Below are 20,257 nucleotides of genomic sequence, written 5' to 3'. Positions count from 1 at the left end.
GCTCGACGAAGGAAGGCGTAATTCACTTGCAGGACGAAGAAGGGGGATGATCTCTTGCAGGAGAGAAGGCGGTGGAGGCTCTGATGCTCGGCAGCCTCGTGCCGTGACCGACGAGTTGCAATGTATTGCGATGATCGATGGAAGTCAACAGACATAGTCTCTCTGGACCAGCATTATATCACGACGGCTGAACGTGGGCAACGGCGATGCGTCGCTCGGATAGCAGGTTAAACGAACGGAATGTGCAGACGCGTTGCAGTGCGGTGTTGAGTCAGCGCGCTGAGCGCCCTGGCACGCTCTTGAGTGTCGTAGCTGCCGACAAAGTTGTGTAGCCCACCGCACGCTGTGTGTGCTTATCCAGGACGCGGCAGTCACTGTTTGAGTGGAGGCGCGGCGCTCGGCGTATTTCCGGACTATCCAAGCGTTTCAGCATCTACCCCGCAACCGTACGGGGATCACGATTTTGCCATTCCCACAATTCTTGGTCATCACGTCGACTCATCCACCATGACTATCAAAATCCTCGCCCTCTGTGGCTTCACGCAAAATGCGACCATCTACTCCAAACAGGTGAGCACGTTCAAGCGTCCGGCGGCAATGGCAAATGGTATCGGCTCGGGACTTGCGCACTGGGTAGATCTCGGCGCCATCTTGTTGTGGCCTGACGACATGCCCGAGACAGGTGTCAGAGTTTGAGCGTTGGCTCGGCGACGCTGCGTTCCACATTGCTCTTGTCTCTTCGAACTTCCAGAACGAGGTCGATGCATACGCCGGTCCACAGGCACCCATTCGAGCTTTCTCGCTAACGAGCAGCTCGGCGCAATCCGGAAAACGTGCAAGAATGCCGAGTTCGTATTCTTGGAGCCCCCTGTCATTGTTCAGAAGGCGGACATGCCGTGGAACCAGCGCCTCGATGACTTTGCTTCGTCGGCGACGACCGAGGAGGCCGAGCAGACGCCTGAGACCACGCCTCGAGCTTGGTGGCTGAGCCCGGGTGACAGGAGCGTATACAAGCGTGAGTAGGGGTGCCATCGTATGTGGGCCGGCAAGCTCGGAATCGTAGCTTGCTGCAGATTCATGAGGCGGCTGTTAGCGCTCAGACTCCAATCGCTAAGCAAATCTCGGAGTCGGCGGCTCCGAGCAAGCCGTGGTCATCCAGAGCGACGCTGATATTGGCAGATTTTGACGAGACGGTGTCCTACGTGTACGACTTCATGCAGAAGAACGGGCCCTTCGACGGTATTATGGGATTCTCTCAGGGAGCTTGCATGGCTGCTGTTCTGGGTGCTTTGGTGAGAGGCGGCTTCGGCCGGTAACTAACGCTCCAGCTCGAGAAGCCCGGGCTCCACCCAAACTTCCCCGAAGGTCTTCCGAAGCCGAAGTGTAAGTACACTGCATACAGCATGCAGTACATAATCCTGCGGTTCTGACTTTCACAGTCATTATTGCTGTCGGTGGTTTCAAGCCCGAGCCCAAGAACCCGGATTTCTCAAATTACTTCCCGCTCTCCGAATCACTGCCGGTTCTGCATGTGCTGGGAGACAACGATGTTGTCGTCACCCCTGAGCGCAGTCAGTCTCTCATTGACGCCACTCTGAACGGACGAGTTGAGCACCACACTGGTGGCCACTTCACGCCGTCCAAGGCGAGCTGGAGGCACTTCCTCAAGTGCGTTGAATGATTTCTACCGTTGCCTCGAAGCTGACCCGTAGCGCCTACATCAATACCATGGCGGAGGGAGGGGACCAGAACGAGATCCCTGCCGTCTCGTCGTTCGGTCCCAGCGGCGCCAACACACCGGCTACCGGCAATGGCACTCCGCGAACCCAGACCCCTACACCCGGCCCTTCGGCTTAACTTAGACACCTTAGATGCGACTCTCAGCTCCACGTCGATGGCGCAGCTCACTGACATGACACGGTCACTGCGCTGATCGTCCCGGATGCCCAGCTGCATGGCGGAAGAACCGGACCGATCTCGCCTGATTCACGACGTTATGCTACTGATACAAGGAGGGCGCTCACGGTGACTGACAATCTGCCGTGGTGCATGGTACCTGAACCGTTCGGGCGTATTCCCACTATTCCAGAGCCTGCACACTGATTGAGACGACCCCACAGATCTCTGGAATGTCATCATTGCCCGTGACCTAACAGGTGGCCTCGTGAATGCACCTCCCGGCGGTTCCGAGTGCGACCGGCTCGATCCTCGATCTGGGCCTCGATCGCTCGGCATGGCGGTCTTGGCAAGCTTGCCGCAGTGCTCAGAGATTGACATTTAAGTTGCCAACCCGGTAGATTGCTGGATGGGTGGTCAGCGGCATACTGGACTTTCGGGGCTCCGACTGAAGCCATCCAGCATGCTAGCAAGTTTGGCAGCGTGCGTGTGCGATGGACTCTTGACCAGAGAGCGATAGCAATTTCGCGTTCAGCAGCGGTGGATCTGGCAGCCGTGAGCGATGCTCGTTCCTGCGGAAGTCCGCCGCCCCTAGTGGTGATAATAATAACAGATCGCTAATTGACGGTCTGCTTATCGAACATGTCGATTGGATAGGTCATTAGCTCCCCTCTGCTCTCTGTTGCTTGGGGCCTGACAGTCTCGCCGTCGTTAGTGTTTCACCACCTGCAGCTCAAGCGTTCCCTCCTGCTATCTTCACCGCATCGTTTAACCTTCCCACAGATCTGTTGGACCTCTGTTTGTCTGCCCTCCGTCCTTGTCCTCACGACTTGCCTCAAACGCTGCCGGCTGCTCTCACTCACCCTCAAAGTTGACCACCCCATTGACCATACAAATGTTCCTCGATCGCTTCACCTTCCTCCACCCCTTGATGGTGCGCAGTCGCCGCCGACCCGCATCGACCACCTCCGGCTATGTCGAGGATACTGAGCATGAGATGTCAACCCTCGGCGCCAAGCGAGCCCCGCGCCCTCCCCTCCGGTCCCGACTCTTCAGTGCCGCTTCATCCATGTCTGCCAGGTCCGCGAGGGCCGCCCGCTCCGCTGGATCTGCTAGGTCGACTGAAGCTTCTCCTTCCAACGCTCGCACTTACGGCAACTATAAGAAGCGGGGGAGCTTCCTCAGTCGTCATCGCCTCAGCGAGAAGCGTCGATCCTCCCAGCATCTCAGGTCCCTCAAACGTGCAGCTACGATCACGACCGAAGACAAGGTCTCTCGTACGCCACCGGCCAAGTTCAAGCGTCGCCAAGTCGGACGGCTCCTAAAGATCCCGCCTCAACCCACGACAGTCCAGCTCTCTCGTGGATCCGAAAGAGATGAGCTCGATGCCCAAGCAGCAGATCTCCGGCGCAGGATCGCGACTCAAAGACGTCGCCTTGCCGCCGACCTTGCAGACGATCTCAAGCCTTTCCCCCGCTAACCAACCTCGGTTCGTCACTCTACAGTACCCATAGCTTATGGGCCTGTATTCAAAACTCATATTCTGTTCCGTAGCCTTGTTTGCTTCAGCTCAAAGAGTCTGCACCGTTCACAAATCCACATTGTTGTTAGCATGCATGTTGTTTGGTTCGCCACTATACATGACCGCGCGCCCGGCCATCTCCGAAAGTCGGGTGTGGGGTATCGAACTCCGAATGGCGATCAGTTCAGCCTTACGAATACCTCCACCAGAGGCTGCTGGGCAAGTTGGATCTGGGCGTACTCAAGCATGGATCGTCCTCTCGCAACTTGACAGCACATCATGGCTCAGCGTGTCGACAAGCTCGAGTTCCTCGTCCTCGTGGACAACAGTGAGTTCACTTCCGCAGCAATTAGCCTCTTATTTCACCACCATCTGTTGACGCTACGTCCCGACTGTGGCCAGCTGACGCCAGGCATCGAGCGTCTGCAACGCCTCCCCCCAGGGTTCAGCCATGAGCTGCCCCAGCATTTGCACCACCACCTGAATCCTGTGGACGAGCTAACTGGCCTTCCTCTCACGCGGTTCGAAGATTTCTGCTGCGGCGCCCACGGCCTGAGCATACTTATCGTGAGCTACATGGTACCCCACGGTAAGCTGACGGAGACAGAAGACGACGATAGGCGATGAGCAATTCCAGGTTCTGTTCGACACGGGCCCCGAAGGCCTCAGCATCCGCCGCAACGTTGAGGCCCTGGACGTCGACCTGACCAAGCTCGACGCCTTCGTCTTGAGCCACTGGCACCGCGACCGTGAGTGGACCCCACGGCCCTGCACCTTCCTTCCTCCAAACCTCCGACGGAGGCTAGTACAGCTGACATGTAGACTCCGGAGGCATCCTGGAGACTCTGAAGATGCGCAATGCGCAGGGTGCGCAGACTCCGCTGAAGCTGGACCTGCACCCGGATCGGCCGATCAGACGAGGTCTCGCCCCTGGCCCGAAGTACGTTCCGATCACGAACTGGCTTCCCGACCCAAGCTTCAGCGAGATGCGGGCTCTGAACGGAGCCCCAGACCTGCATGCCGAGGGACACGAAATCAAGAATGCCGCAGGCAAGGGGACGGGCGTGTACGTCTCTGGCGAGATCCCGCGCGTGCACCCGTTCGAGAAGGGGTTGCCTGGGGCTGTGACGTGGATGCTGAACGAAGATGAGAAGGACGCCGATGGCTCCAAGGCGAAGGGGGAGGAGGCCATGCCTACCTCTGGCTCTGAGGCGCAGGCGGCCAAACCGAGAGGCGGGTGGGTGACGGACGAGCTGCTCAAGGATGAACGCTACGTCGCCGTCGACGTGAAGGGACACGGCCTGGTGCTGTTCTCGGCGTGCTCGCACGCAGGCATTTGCAACGTTATCTCCTCGACGCCGGACGTATTCAACAAGCGCCCTGTGCACATGGTCGTTGGCGGGCTGCACCTGATCCCGATCGAGACGCAACCCGTCGCCGAGACTGTCAACTTCCTCGGCAAGCGCATGAGCCCCCGCCCCGACTGGATCGTCCCCCTGCACTGCACCGGCGTCGAGGCTAGGGGCAAGCTCATCGACGAGTTTGGCAAGCAGTGCATCCCGTCGGGCGTTGGTATCAAGGTCACCGTGGAAGGGGACGAGGAGAAGGATAGGAAGCTCGACGACGTTGACCTCGTGATCAAGTGAGCCTTGACGCGGGGGCAAACCACGAACAATGACAAGCAGTAACGAAAGACGAACGAAACGCCTTTGATGGAATTTGGAACACTTCTCACTTTCTGCTGCATATGGGTCTAAAAACTAACGTCGATGAAGGGATACTGACTCCGACGTGGAAAAGTTCCACAGAAGGCGGTATACGGCGAACACTTACGGAGCGACTACGCTGCAGCCGGCTCTCTACTACTCTGGCGGAGGATGGCGCAGACCTACGGGCTGATGGTAGCGCGAACGGCGCGGTGGTCGCTCCATCGCCCAGTCCACCCAAAGCTGTCGCCCTCCTCGATCCAGTTATCGATGACCGAGTACTGCGTGCACTTCCAGCCTCCGCGGGCAACGTTGCTTCCAACGTCAGCGCCCATCATGATGAAGTCGATGCGGGTCGTTTGCGTCTGCCCCGGCGCCGTGAAGCCAGTCCAAGTGACCAGGGGGCCGTAAGGCGCGCTCTGACCGCCGCGCTTGCCCTTCTGTCGCAGCTCAACGTGCTTGAACGTGTCGAGGAACGAGAACGAGTCTTTCCCGTTCGGCAGCGGGTTCTGGGACACAATGTTCTTGTAGCCGTCCTCGTTATCAGGCGAGTCTGGAGTCAGCGAACGTGTCCCTCGTTCAGGTGTCAAGCGGTGAAGTGATTATGGCCGCAGCGGCCAGCAATCGGAAGCTCGAACAATGTCATATCCCGATCGCAGAGCAAGCTTCCACTCGCGAACGTCATACGCGTCTGCATGGGCCTAGCGCGGGCAGCCACCGACGCCGTCTCTCTCTCTCTGGAAGTGACGAAGCGCCGAGTTGGACGCCATGCGCGCGGTGATGCGAAAATGTTTCAGTTTCATGGCGAGGGCGGCCTTTCGGGGCGGGCTCTTTCCCAAGGCCGCTCCGGTATCATGCTTCCCGACGCCAGATGCAAGGAGGGCGGCGCCGAGCGGACCGAGCCTATCCATAGCGTCCATCGCTTCCGCCCAGAATAGATCTGCGCATCGGCACGTTTCCGCATGTCGGCGTACCAGCGCGGACGCCATCGGTCATCACTCAAAAGCAAGGTGGAACGTTCGAAGAAACGAAGGAAAGCACGCGCGGGCAGGGCATGCTGCACAGCCACACGTGCGCCGGTGTGTGCATTGGAAACGTTTCAGGTTGTGTTGAAGGGTCCCCCTCCAGATTTCTCCGGAGCTAAGAGGTTAAAGCCTAATGCGCAGTCGCGCATCGATCGAGCTCCGGTGCGGATCACACCATGGCCGAGATTCAGACATATACTCACTGAAGTCTCCGAACAGCAGGACGGGGCCGTTCTTGGGCGCTCCCTTGGACTCGGACTCGTTGACAAACTCCTTGATAGCCTGGCGGATAAGCAAACTGGATTGCGCACGTGCTTGCACGCCGCGGTCGTCGTAGTGAGTGTTGACAACGTGCACAGCGCCGTCGCCGTCTTTGAGAGTGAGCAGAGTTGCGATACGTGTTTGTCCCGCGTCCCAGCCAATCGATCCGGGCTGATCGGGGTGGTCGCTCAACCAGATGGACTTGTAGTTCAGCTGCTCGAAGCGCGTGCTGGTCGTCAGCCTCAGCCTTCAGAAGGGCGTCGTACGCAGCAGATGGCGGGCGACCCCGTCTTTGCAACGCCGAGTTTGGATTGCGTCAGTAATTAGACTCACTGGTCGTAGAAGATCGGGCTGTATTCGCCAGCCTCCTTGCCATCGTCGCGACCGACACCGACAAAGTTCCAATCCTCGCCAAGCAGTTCGTTCAGATCCAGAATCTGATTGTGCAATACCTCCTGGAAGCCGATGATATCGAGATCACCAGTGGAGAGCAGGGCGTCCACAAGGCGTGAGCGGCGCACAGCCCAGGGGAACTCGCGGTATGGGTCACCGCCGCTGTCCGGCGGGTTTATCACGCCAGTTTCGGGGATGGGGACGGGGTTGTCGCGGTTGCCATCGTAGCGACTGGGGAGTCAGTGCATCATTCTTAATCAGTGGAAGTGTGCAGTCGTGATTGCTCGGTCGGCCGATGGGAGGAAGGGCGTGCGTAACGCTCGTCGAGCCGAGGAAGCTAAGATGACCCGTGCGCCCCCGCCGCCAGCTTTGCCACTTACATGTTCACAGTCGCGATGTGGATGGGCTGAGCGGCGGACATGGCAGCGAAGTTGTGGGCACCAGCGAGGGCGAAATGGGACACGTTGCCGCTGGATACAGCAGCGGCCATGTTGAGTGTGGACGAAGAAGAGACAGGGGGAGGGGGAAGGTTGCAGTCGCGCTCGCTTCAGCCCCGTACTTATGGCAATGACGTTCCGTCGGATTACCCCGGTGGAGGTCCGACAGGCGATCCAGAGGGCGGGCTGTCACAAAATACCCTGCACACTAAGATCAGAACATGCCGGCAAAGGGGATTACGATACACAGCATCGTATCAGATTTCTGCCATGCACTAGACAACCGACCACATGCGGCATGCATTGTAACTAGCTGATAGCCAAGGGCGGGCCGGCTGTCGATCTGGTGCTGGGCTTCGGAAGTTGGGGACCGGGGGGGCAGCCACGTGATATCATTCACGTGATTTATATTCGTCCAGCGCACAGGACTATTGCGTCGGTCTCTGTCTGCAGAGGTGCAGGGCAGGTTTTCAAAGTGCTTTTGAAGTAGAACAACTAATCGTAATACCACCAAGTGCCGTACTTGTGAGCCCTGGTGATCTTGCGACTTGGTATTTGGACAACAAGATACACTGAATGCTATAGGACATGCGCATTGACGATGACGGTAGGACGCCTAGGCGTGCTACCAGGCCATCGGACTTGCACATGCCCAAGCAGAGCTGAGTTACGTCGCGGACACTGCAAGTTCCTGCAACTCCCGGGTTACCAGTGGTGCCGGTCTGCGGTCCTCGGAGACGAGTACTACCCGCCATGAGGTACCCGGCATGCCGGGAGGGTGAGATCGCCAGACATCCCCTTCAGCGCACCAACTGCTCGCTCTCATCGGTGCTACTTGCTGTTTCAGAGTGCACGTCCTGCGGGAGTTCATCACGTCTCATCTTCCCATGCTCACAAGTCCGCACAGATGGCCGAGGTTCGCAGGTTCTCTACCGGTCTGGGAATCTACAAGGCCGCTTACAGAGCCATAAGAGCCATCCGTCCATGCAAAGTTGAAGGCGTGCGTCTGGGGCGGCCTCCCCACGCAACGAGCTCCAGCACACTCTGAACGTGTTCGAGAACAACCGAAGGGCGTCGATCATCAATCCTGCGCTTGGCTGTCACCTTGCAAACATCCAAACACCCACTGACCGAACTCTACTGCGTTCTGGTGTCCCATCTTTCCCTGCCAGGTCGGATGAGGGTTCAGCTTGCGGCGGGTACGCCATAGCGGTTGCAGCTCGTTGGTGGACATCTCGTGCACCGCGAGTTCAGGACGTTCGCCGGCTGGTCGCCGGTGGGCTGAAACCACTAAACACAGCCATCGCACAAGTGAGGGTGTCGAAGAAAGAACGCGGTGTGGTTCGTTTTAGAGTTTCCGGGATCCTTAACACAGTGTGACGTTGCGATACTGACTTTCATCCGGGATACGATCAGAGGTTCAGACACGAGGTACCGGTCAACATGAACTGTGCCTGGTGCCCGTTCCCATGGTACAACGACATCGCTTCTCTTGGCAGGACACGATGTTGCTCTTGGTCTGAGGTCGTGGGAGTCGCATAACAGATCATGAATTGCGAATGACAAAAGTGGTTCTTGAGGTCCTCAAAATCAGACGCGGGTGGTCACATACATGGCTTGTTTACCGTCATTGTATGCGGTTACGAGCACCCCCTTTTGTACAGCCCCGCTCTCTCGGAAACGCGTACCGGTGCGACCTGGGGAGACCAGCAGCGAGGAGCGCGAGGAGTTTAGGGTGGCATCTCTTGCAGACGGAGATGGCAAGGGTTTTGCACAGGCCGGCAGTGCACGGAGCCAGATCGTCCAGACCACTTGCACGCCGAGGCAAAGGGGACGGGCGGGAGGGCGATGAGGTTGAGCTCGACTGAGGCTGTTCTGTGAGGCAGCGTGCGTGCCACTGCCCCGTCATCGCATGCCTATACCCTGCCTGGCTGACTGGTCCGGTAGTCGATACCAGAGCGGGTGCAAGAACCCCTAGTGCGGAGGCAATGGTGGGGCTGTGGAGGACAGTAAATAGGAAATCCTTAATTGCTTCTAAATCTATGCCAGCCGACAACTACACCGCGAACAGGCTGCGTACCTATGCGTGTTGTGGCTCTTCGATATCGCATACTGGATGGTCAGCAGGCGTCATAGGTTGTTCAGATGCCTTCAACGCACTGATCGCCGATCTGCAGACTTCTCGCACCAACGGCTGCGAGCCAAGGTGTTCCCGACCATCAGCCCAGGGCCTAAAATAACACGCCGAGGCGGCTTGGTAGGGGTTGGGGGACAGCCACTGATGTGCTCGATATAGAGGCGGTCCATCCGATGCAACATTTCATGGTATAGTTTGCAGGGGAATTAAACATATGCGTTTCCATTAGTCAGCTGGGCTCCAACCCAGAAGTCTGATCCAATTCGAACAAGTTTCCATACAGGCAGTGCTAACGGTGCCATCTTCCCCTGTTGATTGCATACACTCCTCCGAGCGACCAGCGGCCAGATTGCATCAGAGCGTCTGCCGTCCGTCCAGCGGTGCGACCTCATCTCCTGGTCTCCTACCCGCGAACCGCATCGGCCGTCCGAATGACCGCTTGGGCGGAGCCTTCCTCCCACTAGCATCGACGCACGCGGTGCCGGCCGCTGACCGGTCTGCACCACCTTGTTCGAAATCGGGGGCTGCGATTGATCCATAAGGCAGCGGGTGCAACGCCGAGCCTGGATTCTGTTTAGGGGCTCACTAGTCGTTGGCGTTCGCTTTGTAAACGAACGGCCGAAGGTGAGCTTGGCTGACGATGGGTCGCTATCCGGCAAGGGTGCAGTGCTACAGAGGTCTTGGATGGAGGGGTGTCCTGGGTCGTTGGCGCTAGGGCTTGCGGAGTGCGCAAGGGTGAATAGGATCCACGCGTGACCCCAGATTGCACAGTCAATACGAAGCGTGCTTTTCAGCGGTCCAGACTCCGGAGACTCAGAACAGACTACCTCTGCCTCCCATGCCTCGAGAGCCGCATGGATTTGCGAGCGTGCTCTCGTCAGCACGCTAAGTGTTAGGGTTTCGTCCAGAAGACAGGAACGCCAGGGACTACCGGGGGTACAGACGCGCGAGTGTTCCTTTTTCGGGAAAAGGATGTCCCTCATGGCTTTCCAGCCAGGGTCTCCAGTTCCTATGCTCAGGGTTGGGGTGCCATTCTGTGCAGATTCTCTTTCATTCTTGACTCCATCAACCCGAGACGCACTAAGACTCCATCTCCCGTAGCGCAAGTGCCAGAACGACTCCAGAATAGCACACCGGCAGCTGGGCATGCTGGGCACCGGGCCGCTCGCGGGTCGCACCCTCAACTCGGGCCCTGACCACCGCACACTCAGGCTTCAGCGCGCGTACGTGTTTATGCTCAGCACCCTCGGAATCAGTTTGCCTTAACGCCCTATTAAACGCCAACGGGTCGCTCGTTCTCTCTCCTCCTGCACAAACCCCCTCATTCTTCGTTCTCTTTCGACCTCCCAAGCCTCTCGTTCCTCTCCTCACCTTCCTTATCGCCCGACTTCTCCCACCCACCCTCCTTAGGTACAGCACCCGACTCTCTCGTCTTCCACCTTTGACAGCTATCGCTCCGACAGTGTATATAAAGGCTGACTCTACTCGTAAGTTGTCTTCCCTCAACCCTCAACCGACAAATCTCTTTCTACCCTACCTTCCTTGTACCGAAAAAGAGCTCGAAGCTCACACATTCTCTTTCAACCCCCACAGTCTTTTCGCAGGTTCGAAACACACTCGCTTTACAGCAACCTACTCCACACAAAACCAACAAATCTATCAACATGTACGCCTCTCTTCTTACTATCGCCCTTGCCGCTTCGTCGGTTGCCGCTGCCCCTCTGCAGGCGCGCGACTATGCCAACAAGAACGACAACCTCGAGGACTACGCCCAGTACCACACCCGCTGCCTCGCCTCTAGCTGCCCGGACAAGCACAACGACCAGACCGGCTTTTTCCAGGACTGCTGCCGTCCTCTGAAGAAGGGTGACCTTGAGTCCGTCGGCGGCGACGTCGAGAAGTGGTACAAGAACAACGGCAAGGACCGCTGCTGGCCCGGTGCCGAGGCCATTGCCGCTGCCGAGGAGCGTGTCAAGAAGAACGACTCCAAGTCCAGCGCCGTTCCTTCGGCTTCCTCCGCCTCTGCCCCCGCTGCCACCTCCGACGCTGCTCAGCCCGGCGACAACGCTGGCGCCGAGTACTTTGACGCCGGCGCCTCGTCTTCCGCCGCTCCTTCGTCCACCTCGACTGAGGCCCCCAAGCCCTCCCCCACCGAGGAGGCCAAGAAGGAGGAGCCTAAGCAGGAGGAGAACAAGGGCAACCAGGGCGGCGGCGAGGTCCGCACCGGCATTGCTACTCACTTCACTCCTTGGGACGGCACGGACAAGGCCATGGGTGGTAGCGACATGGACGACCCCCACTGCGGCAAGGACTACAAGTGGAGCATGTACGGCGGTCTCCAGGGCAACTGGGTTGCTCTGGAGTCGTCTCTGTACAAGCAAGGTGGCCTCTCGTCCGAGGGCGTCAGCGGCTTCTGCGGCAAGACGGTCAGGATCACCAACAAGAAGACCGGCGCCACTGTCGATGCTTCCATCCTTGACTCTTGCCCTTCGTGCCACAACCAAGGCGACATTGACGTCTCGCCCAACGTTTTCAACCAGCTCCAGAACATCGTCACGATCCCCTTTGACAGCGACGACCAGCCCAGCAACGACCCCGGAGAGCTTGAGGTCGAGTGGCAGATCCTCGGTTAAGTCACATTAACCGCCTTATCATCAATTCCTTGTTACTTGGGTTTTAGCACGTCCTCGCATCGCAACCTTTCCTTCGAAACCAGTCTCCTTCTTTTGGCTGGATCCACCAGATTGTAGACTATCTGTAGGGTATTAGTTATTTGAGCAGTGGCTGGCTGCTGCCGCGGCGAGTTCTATGCACTGGGACCGGATCCCAAATGTTATAAAAGTACCACTGCATCGGCGATGATCGACAGATAGCGATAAGGAGGACTTGGCGTTGGTTTTGAAACGCCCGCTCCCTAACAATTTCTCGATTTAGTATGAGCGTGACTCTTGGCATCGATGTCGACCCTCCAAGACCGATCACGCCTCGCGACCAATGCACGGACAGCTTGATAAGATCCACGAGCAGGCCCCTACATCACTGCTTTGCGTTGAACGATATCTGTGGTGCAGTTGACACGACTTCGGCGTCACGCAGCCTGAGCTCTCGCGTTCGGGCTCATCGACCACGACGTGGGCTGCTTGGTGGCTTACGCTGACCTCAAATGCGATAGAAGCCAGCAGCAGACCATGTAGCGCCCCACCACTCTACCGGGCGCCACCGTCGGCGCGTCAGATCGACGCCTCGATGGCGTTTTCTGGGCGCAGCACTCGTCGTCTGAGGCTGACTGAGCGCCTGAGTCTGGCTGTGTGTGCTGGCTGAGTCAGGGGGAAGGCATCTGCAGCGGCGTCACGGGCTGGCTGGGCGTATGTCATAGGCCACAGCCTGCGCGGTCATGGCGCTGAAGACTGCGCGGCCGCTAAATCGCCCATCAACGCATCGCCTGCAGGCTCGAAGCCGCGCACGACGTGTGATGTGCCAAGCTCTGCATGCTGTGTGTGCGTGTGCACAGGTGCGGCGACCGTCCAGCGCCCGCGTCGGTGCTTTGCATGTTCGGGTGACGCGGCCGCATCGCCTGCGTGCATCAGTCTTCGAGAGGGGGCGACGTGCGTCCGGAGGGGGACGCGCGCTCTGCTTACCCTCTGCCCTACACACCCTTTGTGTCTCTGGCCTTCTGCGGACGGAACGTCGGCACGGGTCATTTTTCGTGTTGACCCCTACCGGCCTCTGGCCCCATGCACCTCACGGCGCTTGCTCCGGCTTCGCTCGGCATGCACGGCCTGCCTTCCCTATCTGGCGCGGTTGCTACCCCTGCTCGGTGGTGTGGGACTTGGGTTTACTGCCTGAAGACCCATAGAAGTCCAGGCACAAAGGCACATAGGCACAAAAGGAGGAACAGAGGCACCGCGTACCCTCTCGTGCCAAATCCCGGTACAGCCTCGACGCGTATCGACGCTGGGTCAGTGCTGCAGAAATGCCTTTGGCGGACATGCAATCGTTGCAAGGCTGCTGGGGGCAGATACATTGCGTGGAGCGCGTATGCAGGGTAAGGAACCTGGGGCCTCAAAAAAATGGAATACGTACAAACAACACTTTTTCTTAACCGGGCATTGGCTCTTTCGATCCGTCGTTTGCTAATCCAATTAGAAAAGTCTGTCAGCGGGGCCCAGGCCCGATCGACCACGCTAGCGGGTATGACAAGGTGCGCAAGGCGTCCAAGCAGTCTTGCAGACGCGCTGGTCAAGCTGGAGCAAACCTGCAAAAGCACCATTAGCTTATAGCGCGCTGCCCAGGAATAGCCCCAGGCTACACTAGCGATTGCGCCAGGCTCGAAGGAGTCCACCGGTCCTTTAGCTGACGGAGTGCTAGCGGGGAGCCAATTGCCGAAATACCTCGAGATTATTGCAGTAATCCCTGGCTATGCCACGTGGCGGCCAGGATTAACAAGCGCCTCAGAGGCAACAAGAGACAAGCCGAGGCACTGGCAGGCACCTGAGAGGCACATCAATGCGGGCGTTGACTCCTGCAGCAGCCCAGCGTCTCAATCCCTCTTGCTTTTCGGGGTACCCGGTCCAGGAACCCAGATGACGGTATGCTGCCGCATTATTCCCAGCCTAGCTGCTGCTCCACTTGGACACACCTCCCGTGAATTAGAAAAGTTCGGGGTTGTCCTAATCGGGGTGAAGATCTGTCCGCTGCCCGAAAGGCAAGTCAGGCGAGCAGCTGAGCTGAGCCCCGCGATAGCTCCTGCTGAAGTCACCGGCAGCCGCAATCCACGTCAAAGACGCCAACAGATCCACGATGATGTCTGGCAATGCAGATCCGGCTTGGCCAAGAAGGAGCGCAGGGGCACTCTGCGTGGGTTATGGTACAGTTAAGTGCGGCACGCGTCCTTCCAAGTAGCTGCCCACGACGACCGGGGCCCTCCCTTCGATGCCCTCGTGTCGGTGTGCACGTTACTGAGTAGTCGCTCGTCGGCGCTTGCCGACGCCGTTGGAATCGGTGACTGGAACCGCCGACGGCGCAACGGCATATTCCGGACTGAACCCCGCAAACCCACATGGCCAGGCCATGCGCATCAGTCGCCGGTCGCCGGCGGCGCCGCAGCAGCTATGGCTTGGCGTTCCCCAACTTCGAGATCGGGGACTTCTTGGCCTGCTGCGGTCCAAGTGCGCAAAGGCTCTCGACACGATCCAAGACGTACGCAAACCTAACTGTTTTGCCTGGGTGGAGCCCAAAACTGTGAGGCTGCCCTGTGGAGACCTCTGTAACCATCAACAGGCTCGCGACGGCACCCCGCCGAAGAGCTAGCTTCCCCGGCTGCCAGAGTAGTCGAGGACCAGAAGATTGGGATTACAACACCATTTCATCCCTTTGCTCTTCAGCACTCTTAGCAAGCTCTCAATACGCGCTCCACGCTTTTCGGTGCCTTCGATCGGGAGAAACTACTGATATGCATCTGCTCCCGGTGCCACTGGAGTGACCCCAATCTAGTCTGTCCGTGCTGTTGTCATTTGCTTATGGCCACAGGAGGCATTACGCAACTCTCAACAGACAATAGCGGCGGGTGCCAGAGCCTCTCATGGAGCAGCTCTGGATCTTTAGAACGCCAAGTTCGGTCAGACTTATCCTGGAGAGCGGGCGGAAAAAAAGAACGAAGAGCGCCTTAGTTTTTCATGTTCCAGGTACCTTGGCGTCGACGGGACCCTGCCAGGAGTATGTGTCACCCCGAAAAGAGTCGGTGTTTCCGCGCTCACATGACTGACTCTCTGCAGTCATGTGAGCGCGGAAACACCTCAGTTCTGGGCTGGGCATGGGCTCGGCCGAGGATAGACGAGACCATGGGGCCAAGATCCTTCGTCGGTCCCAGCGACTGCACGATCCATGGAGTATCTTGCTGGTTCCAAAGATCCATGAGTCTGTCCAAATCGCTGATGGTCATGTATGTTGTTCGCGGAGCCCAATCTGTTAGTCACGACCGCTCATGACGAGGCATGACCGCCCTTCTGACGCATGAAACTCGCAGCCGATACACATCATTCCCCACTTTGCTCGTTCCTCTCGCTGTCGCAAACGCATAGCTTGCGTCGCTGCTCGTCTGACCAGACTTCGCTCCTATCTGGTGGACCGAGGTTATGACCGTTGCCCGCGTGGGCTATCATATTAGAAACCTGTGTGCGGAGCCGAAGTGAGTCAAAATCTTGGTGGAGGTCAGGTGATGCTATATTTTGACACGCGAGTTTCATGTGCTTTCCACGGACAGTTCGTCACGTGCAGCAGGTTACGTCACGTCGAGAGCTTCACAACAATCGCGAGTTCAGCATCATGGGTCTCTTCTGCACAATGCTATCGCTGACACGCCTCGGTCGCCCTGTCAGTGCACTAACACTGACTCGCAGTATGTGCGTATTTGTGTACCTTTCAACCGACTGCCCTCGTTTCCTGCTCTCGGCCAATCTCCTGCTTTTGGACAACAGAATGAGGCAAGAGAATGAGGGTCGGAACGTAAGGGGGAAGGAAGGTGTCGAGTTGACAATGCTGATAGGAATGAGCTGACGTCTAGGCCGAAGGCCAGCAAAGGCTACTACGCAGTGGCCAAGGGTCGTGCTCCGGGAATTTATGCGACCTGGGCTGAGTGCGAGGCGCAGGTGAAAGGCTACCCAGCGTGAGTTCAGCCAAACGCTCCGTCCTCACCACCAGTGCCAAGTTCAAGAAGTTCCCCACGGAAGCGGAGGCGAAGGCGTTCGTTGCCAGCGGCACTCCTCCGACGTTCGTTCCTCCGAATGCTTCTGCTGCCTCCTCCTCTGGTCACGGACACGGAGGAGCGCTTATGAGCGGCGTCGCAAAGGTGACCACGGCAGGCGGAGGAGCGCCGCCGTATGTGGTGCGCTCGGTCTCAAGAGGCCCCCCTCACCCGCTCACATACAAAGGCTTCAAGGTTCACAAGGGACATTTTGTTGTTTATACGGACGGCTCATCACTGGCGAACGGTACCAAGGGAGCGGCCGCGGGTGCCGGCGTCTACTATGGACACTCTGGAGAAGCCAAAGAGTTGAACGTCGCTGAGCGCGTAAGCGGACCGGTGCAGACGAACAACAGGGGCGAATTGCTTGTGAGTATACAGTTTCTCCCTGAGCTTCATGATTGAGGAAGGGGACGAAAGGAGGCCCGTCGGCGGTCAAGCTGACTGTCCAGAGCATCATCATCGCGCTCGAGAATGACCCATACCCAAAGTTTCCGATGGAGATCCGGACGGACTCGCAGTACTCGATCCAGTGTGAGTATTCCCTGCTCTGGTCTGTGGCCATGATGTTCAACCTTGCGGCTCGACGTCTTCTCGCCTGAACGTCATCGGTCCAATTCCTAACACTCCATGGCTACCGCGTGTAAGTAGACCCGCTCACACCAGGCATCACCAAATGGGCGCCAAGCTGGATCGCGCGCGGATGGAAGACGGCCTCGGGCCAGGCCGTCAAGAACGTCGACATGATCCGATACTTGCTGCACCTGGTCTCCAGCCGCAAGGCCCCCGTACGCCTGTCGTATGTCCGAGGCCACATTGGCGAGGCGGGCAATGAGGCTGCGGACCACCTCGCGCGCACGGGGGCTGCTCGTCCTCTGCCTGCGAAGGAGAGGAGCTACGAAGTTAAGGAGAAGGTCGATGAAAAGGTTGAGGATATTGGAACCAGCGTCGAGGTCGACGAGAGCTGTCTCATGTCTGAGGAAGAGCTGAGGGAGCTCGAGCGCGAACTTGCGGAAGACTCATAGACTGTACATTAGCTCGACATGTATATTAACTCTCACAGACAGGCTTTTCCGGCCGTGCCTCTCATGATAGCCTTCAATCAGCCCTGACTGCATTTCCAAAGCGTCATCTCATCTATACACTCAGGCTACCGGATACGAAGCAGGAACTCGGCTGCACTGTCGTGCCGGGGGTTCAACTGCTAAGTCCGATGATCCTGCTCTTAGTAGAGCCTTTCGCCCGATGGCGAACAAACCCATGCGATTGTCCAGAATGCCGAGAGCGAGTCGCTAAATTAAGTATCTATTCACGGAAAATGCCGTTCGCCTGCCATAAGTCCCTCGACACATCCCTACTGTCTCTTCCATCGCTTACTTCAAGTGGGGAACTTGGGGAAATCACGCGCGGGGATCGCATATCCCCGTGCGTTTCAGTTTCCTGAAAGAGCTTGTGCGATGCAGCGTACGATGCGGCAGTAACGTCGTTCACTTGAGCCCCTAAGCAGTCCAAAAGATAGGGAAGTTTCGCGATAAGGTTATGGGCGATGAAGGCCCTGGGAATATTCCGTCTCCTCCAGAGTCATCCTCCCCATGAAGTCTCTGGAACTTGCTCTTCTTAATCGATGCGGAGGCGAAACTCATGAGACGCCTTGTACACTACGAAGATAATCTTGCGTTTCTACTATCATCACGTTCACACACGCACACCACAATGGCGCTCGCACAGAGGTCCAGCGCAGACGAGACATGGCACGATGGCGTCTCTGTCATCAGTCCGCCCGCGAACTTCGTCCGAGAGCTCTCTGGCATCGACCCGATGATTACGTCCCACTTGGCACAGCAGTTCCTTTCAACCGCCTTCGACAACGTCGGGAATCCTCTCCCAGGAGTGAATTCTTCGGACTGGCAAATAAATTTCACTGGGTTCAACAAGAGTATCACGAAACCGCAGTTCCAGTTCCAATATAATGGCATAGGTGTCGACTTTACCACCAGAGTGTTCGGCGCCTCGGAGTCGTCGCTCTTGTCTGATCTCGTGACGACGTTTAGAACGGACACCACGCCATCGAAGAGCGTCGAAGCTGATACACGCTGGATCGCTTCCACGCGAATGACAGTGGTGACCAATATGACGGAAGCTCCACAAGCTACTTGGCACGCACTCATCCGCTTTCCTCCCTCGATGTGGTTGACAATCGATTCCATCTCTGTCTACTACAAGCTCCCTCTCTCACCGTAAGCTTACATTCGCACTTGGCTCCGGACCATCTAACAGCGACAGGGATGAAAAACTGACTATGACTGAGTACGATCCGGGCTCCGGTGAGACCGGTGACGACAACCCCGTTATTACTCCCGTATCGGTGAATGGGAGTAGCGAGCCCTGGCTATCTAATGCCTTGTCGGGGACACGCGATCCACTCATGGGCAACTTCACCGACGACCTCGAGGAGCTGACGAAGTCGACGGGACACGTCGTGACCCTCCCTCAGAATATCTCTTTCGTGTCCGTTCTAGGCACTCGCTACCTCCAGCCCGGTTACGGGGGAGAGTGCCGCATCGTTTTCGATCCCCCACTGGATTCAGGATGGGGTCCCAACGGTGGGATAAAGCCACCGTACATGAGTTTCCATACTGGAAATCCTAAGGGCGTCAACATCTCCTACGCGATGGATTGGAAGCAGCCTGTCGATCAGATCCCGAGAACTGGCAGTCCTCAGCCCAACAACGGAACGGACCGCGTTAAATTCGTGCACCTACTTGACTGGCAGCTGGATCCCGAAATACGTTACAAGTTCGCCATCGTCAATGGGACAAGGGGAACTGCCAATGAAACACGTCCGGACCTCCCGACCACCTGTACTTTCGACAGCATCCAGTTATGGAAAGCGTAAGTCCATCGTACCTTCGAATGCAAGGCTGACTCCGCTCAAGTGGCCCCATCAAGCCGGAGAATGCAAGCACAGCTGCCACAGGCGGTGATGCGTCTACGACATCTACCGCTGCCTCAGACGATGCAGAGGCTGCTAGTGCGGCGGCGATCTCTGGTCGCAAGGGGTTGAGCGGCGGCGCAATCGCAGGCATAGTGGTTGGCGTTGTGCTCGGTCTCCTCGCACTTGTCGCCCTAGCGATATGGGCCATTCGGCGCCGACGCCGAAGGCGGGACCACTCCGAAGTTCTGGACGAGAAGATACAAGACGACACTGCAGTGTCGCCGTACGTCGCCCCAACTGGCGATGGTACCATCGAGGACAACATGAGTGGTATCGAAGCCGACAGCAAGGCGCCACGGGCCCCACCCGACGGTGCCCAACGACAACGGATAGTGCATCACGAGGAGGACGCTGGCTCCCTGTCCGACGACGATATCGACGTCGACATTCTCCCACCAGTGTACCGCGAGGAGTGGAACGAGCCTGGCAGTCGCAACCGCCGGAGGCGACCGACCGGACCAAGGCCGAGCAGGACGCCAAGTCTCTCGAGGAGACAGGACATCACGTCCGAGGAGATCAAGTACCTCGGTCCACCGGTCACGACCCCCACACCGAGTTCCAACCAGGCGCATCATGGCGACTTCACGACCGAAGAGCTCAAGTATCTCGGCCACCCGGGCGGCGCGAGCTCACCGGGCATCTCGTCAGAGGAGGCAAGCGGGGCGGAGACGACGGAGCACCTGTTGAAGGACAACAGCGACCCTCGGCTGGCGGACCGGTCTTCTCCGTCCTCGGACGAGAAGCCGCAGCCGCAGCAGCCTCTGTCCCGGCAGCAGAAGGGGAAGGGTGTCATGGATGGGGAGAAGAGTCCTCTGTCGTAGCGAGACGTAATGAAAGTAATGGATTTTGGCACAGCCTATCCTGATCCTAGGGTAGGTTCCTTTGCGCATCCTTGGCCAATGTGGACACTCTCGCTGTGCCCATGCCGAAGGCCATGAGTTGAGTCGTCAATAAAGGGGGGCAGCGTTTCAGGCAAACCTAATATTAACAGGTGCACGCAAAAGTGCAAGGGCCACTTTGTAGGACGTCCATCTTCAACTCCGGGGAGTAGGCCGCACTATCAGCGCCTCGGAGTTCTTTGAATCAGCAGCGATGCGTCTGGTCCCCAGTTTGCAACAGTCTGCAGATCCTCCGGTCGATGAG

The 20,257-nt window shown here is 57.8% G+C and overlaps 8 protein-coding genes across 8 annotated transcripts; 6 read left to right on the top strand and 2 right to left on the bottom strand.

Moving 5' to 3' along the window:
* Positions 1-507: 507 nt before the first annotated feature.
* Positions 508-1,857, top strand: A1Q1_02640 (uncharacterized protein; the record flags this gene model as incomplete). The annotated part of the gene is made up of 7 exons (XM_014323901.1): positions 508-633; positions 683-757; positions 814-1,015; positions 1,180-1,292; positions 1,338-1,383; positions 1,440-1,668; positions 1,713-1,857. The coding sequence occupies 7 exons, from the start codon at positions 508-510 to the stop codon at positions 1,855-1,857; spliced, it is 936 nt and encodes a 311-aa protein (XP_014179376.1).
* Positions 1,858-2,791: 934 nt separating this feature from the next.
* Positions 2,792-3,376, top strand: A1Q1_02639 (uncharacterized protein; the record flags this gene model as incomplete). Its single annotated transcript, XM_014323900.1, has 1 exon — positions 2,792-3,376. One exon carries the CDS (start codon positions 2,792-2,794, stop codon positions 3,374-3,376), a length of 585 nt encoding a protein of 194 aa, XP_014179375.1.
* Positions 3,377-3,697: 321 nt separating this feature from the next.
* On the top strand, positions 3,698-5,726 carry A1Q1_02638 (uncharacterized protein; the record flags this gene model as incomplete). The annotated part of the gene is made up of 5 exons (XM_014323899.1): positions 3,698-3,746; positions 3,831-3,985; positions 4,029-4,167; positions 4,241-5,060; positions 5,219-5,726. The coding sequence occupies 5 exons, from the start codon at positions 3,698-3,700 to the stop codon at positions 5,724-5,726; spliced, it is 1,671 nt and encodes a 556-aa protein (XP_014179374.1).
* A 497-nt stretch (positions 5,727-6,223) lies between these two features.
* A1Q1_02637 (uncharacterized protein) lies at positions 6,224-7,293 on the bottom strand (the record flags this gene model as incomplete). Its single annotated transcript, XM_014323898.1, has 4 exons — positions 6,224-6,264; positions 6,353-6,639; positions 6,744-7,034; positions 7,184-7,293. 4 exons carry the CDS (start codon positions 7,291-7,293, stop codon positions 6,224-6,226), a joined length of 729 nt encoding a protein of 242 aa, XP_014179373.1.
* Positions 7,294-9,731: 2,438 nt separating this feature from the next.
* Positions 9,732-10,525, bottom strand: A1Q1_02636 (uncharacterized protein; the record flags this gene model as incomplete). The annotated part of the gene is made up of 2 exons (XM_014323897.1): positions 9,732-9,940; positions 9,994-10,525. The coding sequence occupies 2 exons, from the start codon at positions 10,523-10,525 to the stop codon at positions 9,732-9,734; spliced, it is 741 nt and encodes a 246-aa protein (XP_014179372.1).
* Positions 10,526-11,041: 516 nt separating this feature from the next.
* A1Q1_02635 (Non-Catalytic module family EXPN protein) lies at positions 11,042-12,010 on the top strand (the record flags this gene model as incomplete). Its single annotated transcript, XM_014323896.1, has 1 exon — positions 11,042-12,010. The coding sequence occupies one exon, from the start codon at positions 11,042-11,044 to the stop codon at positions 12,008-12,010; it is 969 nt and encodes a 322-aa protein (XP_014179371.1).
* Positions 12,011-15,701: 3,691 nt separating this feature from the next.
* On the top strand, positions 15,702-17,144 carry A1Q1_02634 (uncharacterized protein; the record flags this gene model as incomplete). Its single annotated transcript, XM_014323895.1, has 4 exons — positions 15,702-15,774; positions 16,025-16,488; positions 16,530-16,653; positions 16,771-17,144. The coding sequence occupies 4 exons, from the start codon at positions 15,702-15,704 to the stop codon at positions 17,142-17,144; spliced, it is 1,035 nt and encodes a 344-aa protein (XP_014179370.1).
* A 688-nt stretch (positions 17,145-17,832) lies between these two features.
* On the top strand, positions 17,833-19,935 carry A1Q1_02633 (uncharacterized protein; the record flags this gene model as incomplete). The annotated part of the gene is made up of 3 exons (XM_014323894.1): positions 17,833-18,356; positions 18,403-19,011; positions 19,056-19,935. The coding sequence occupies 3 exons, from the start codon at positions 17,833-17,835 to the stop codon at positions 19,933-19,935; spliced, it is 2,013 nt and encodes a 670-aa protein (XP_014179369.1).
* Between the last annotated feature and the right edge of the window lie 322 nt (positions 19,936-20,257).

This window comes from Trichosporon asahii, assembly GCF_000293215.1.
Source record: "Trichosporon asahii var. asahii CBS 2479 unplaced genomic scaffold scaffold00051, whole genome shotgun sequence".
In the NCBI taxonomy this organism is placed as follows: domain Eukaryota; kingdom Fungi; phylum Basidiomycota; class Tremellomycetes; order Trichosporonales; family Trichosporonaceae; genus Trichosporon; species Trichosporon asahii.
Note: the sequence above shows the minus strand (reverse complement) of the source record. Positions and strands in the feature narration are given on the sequence as shown.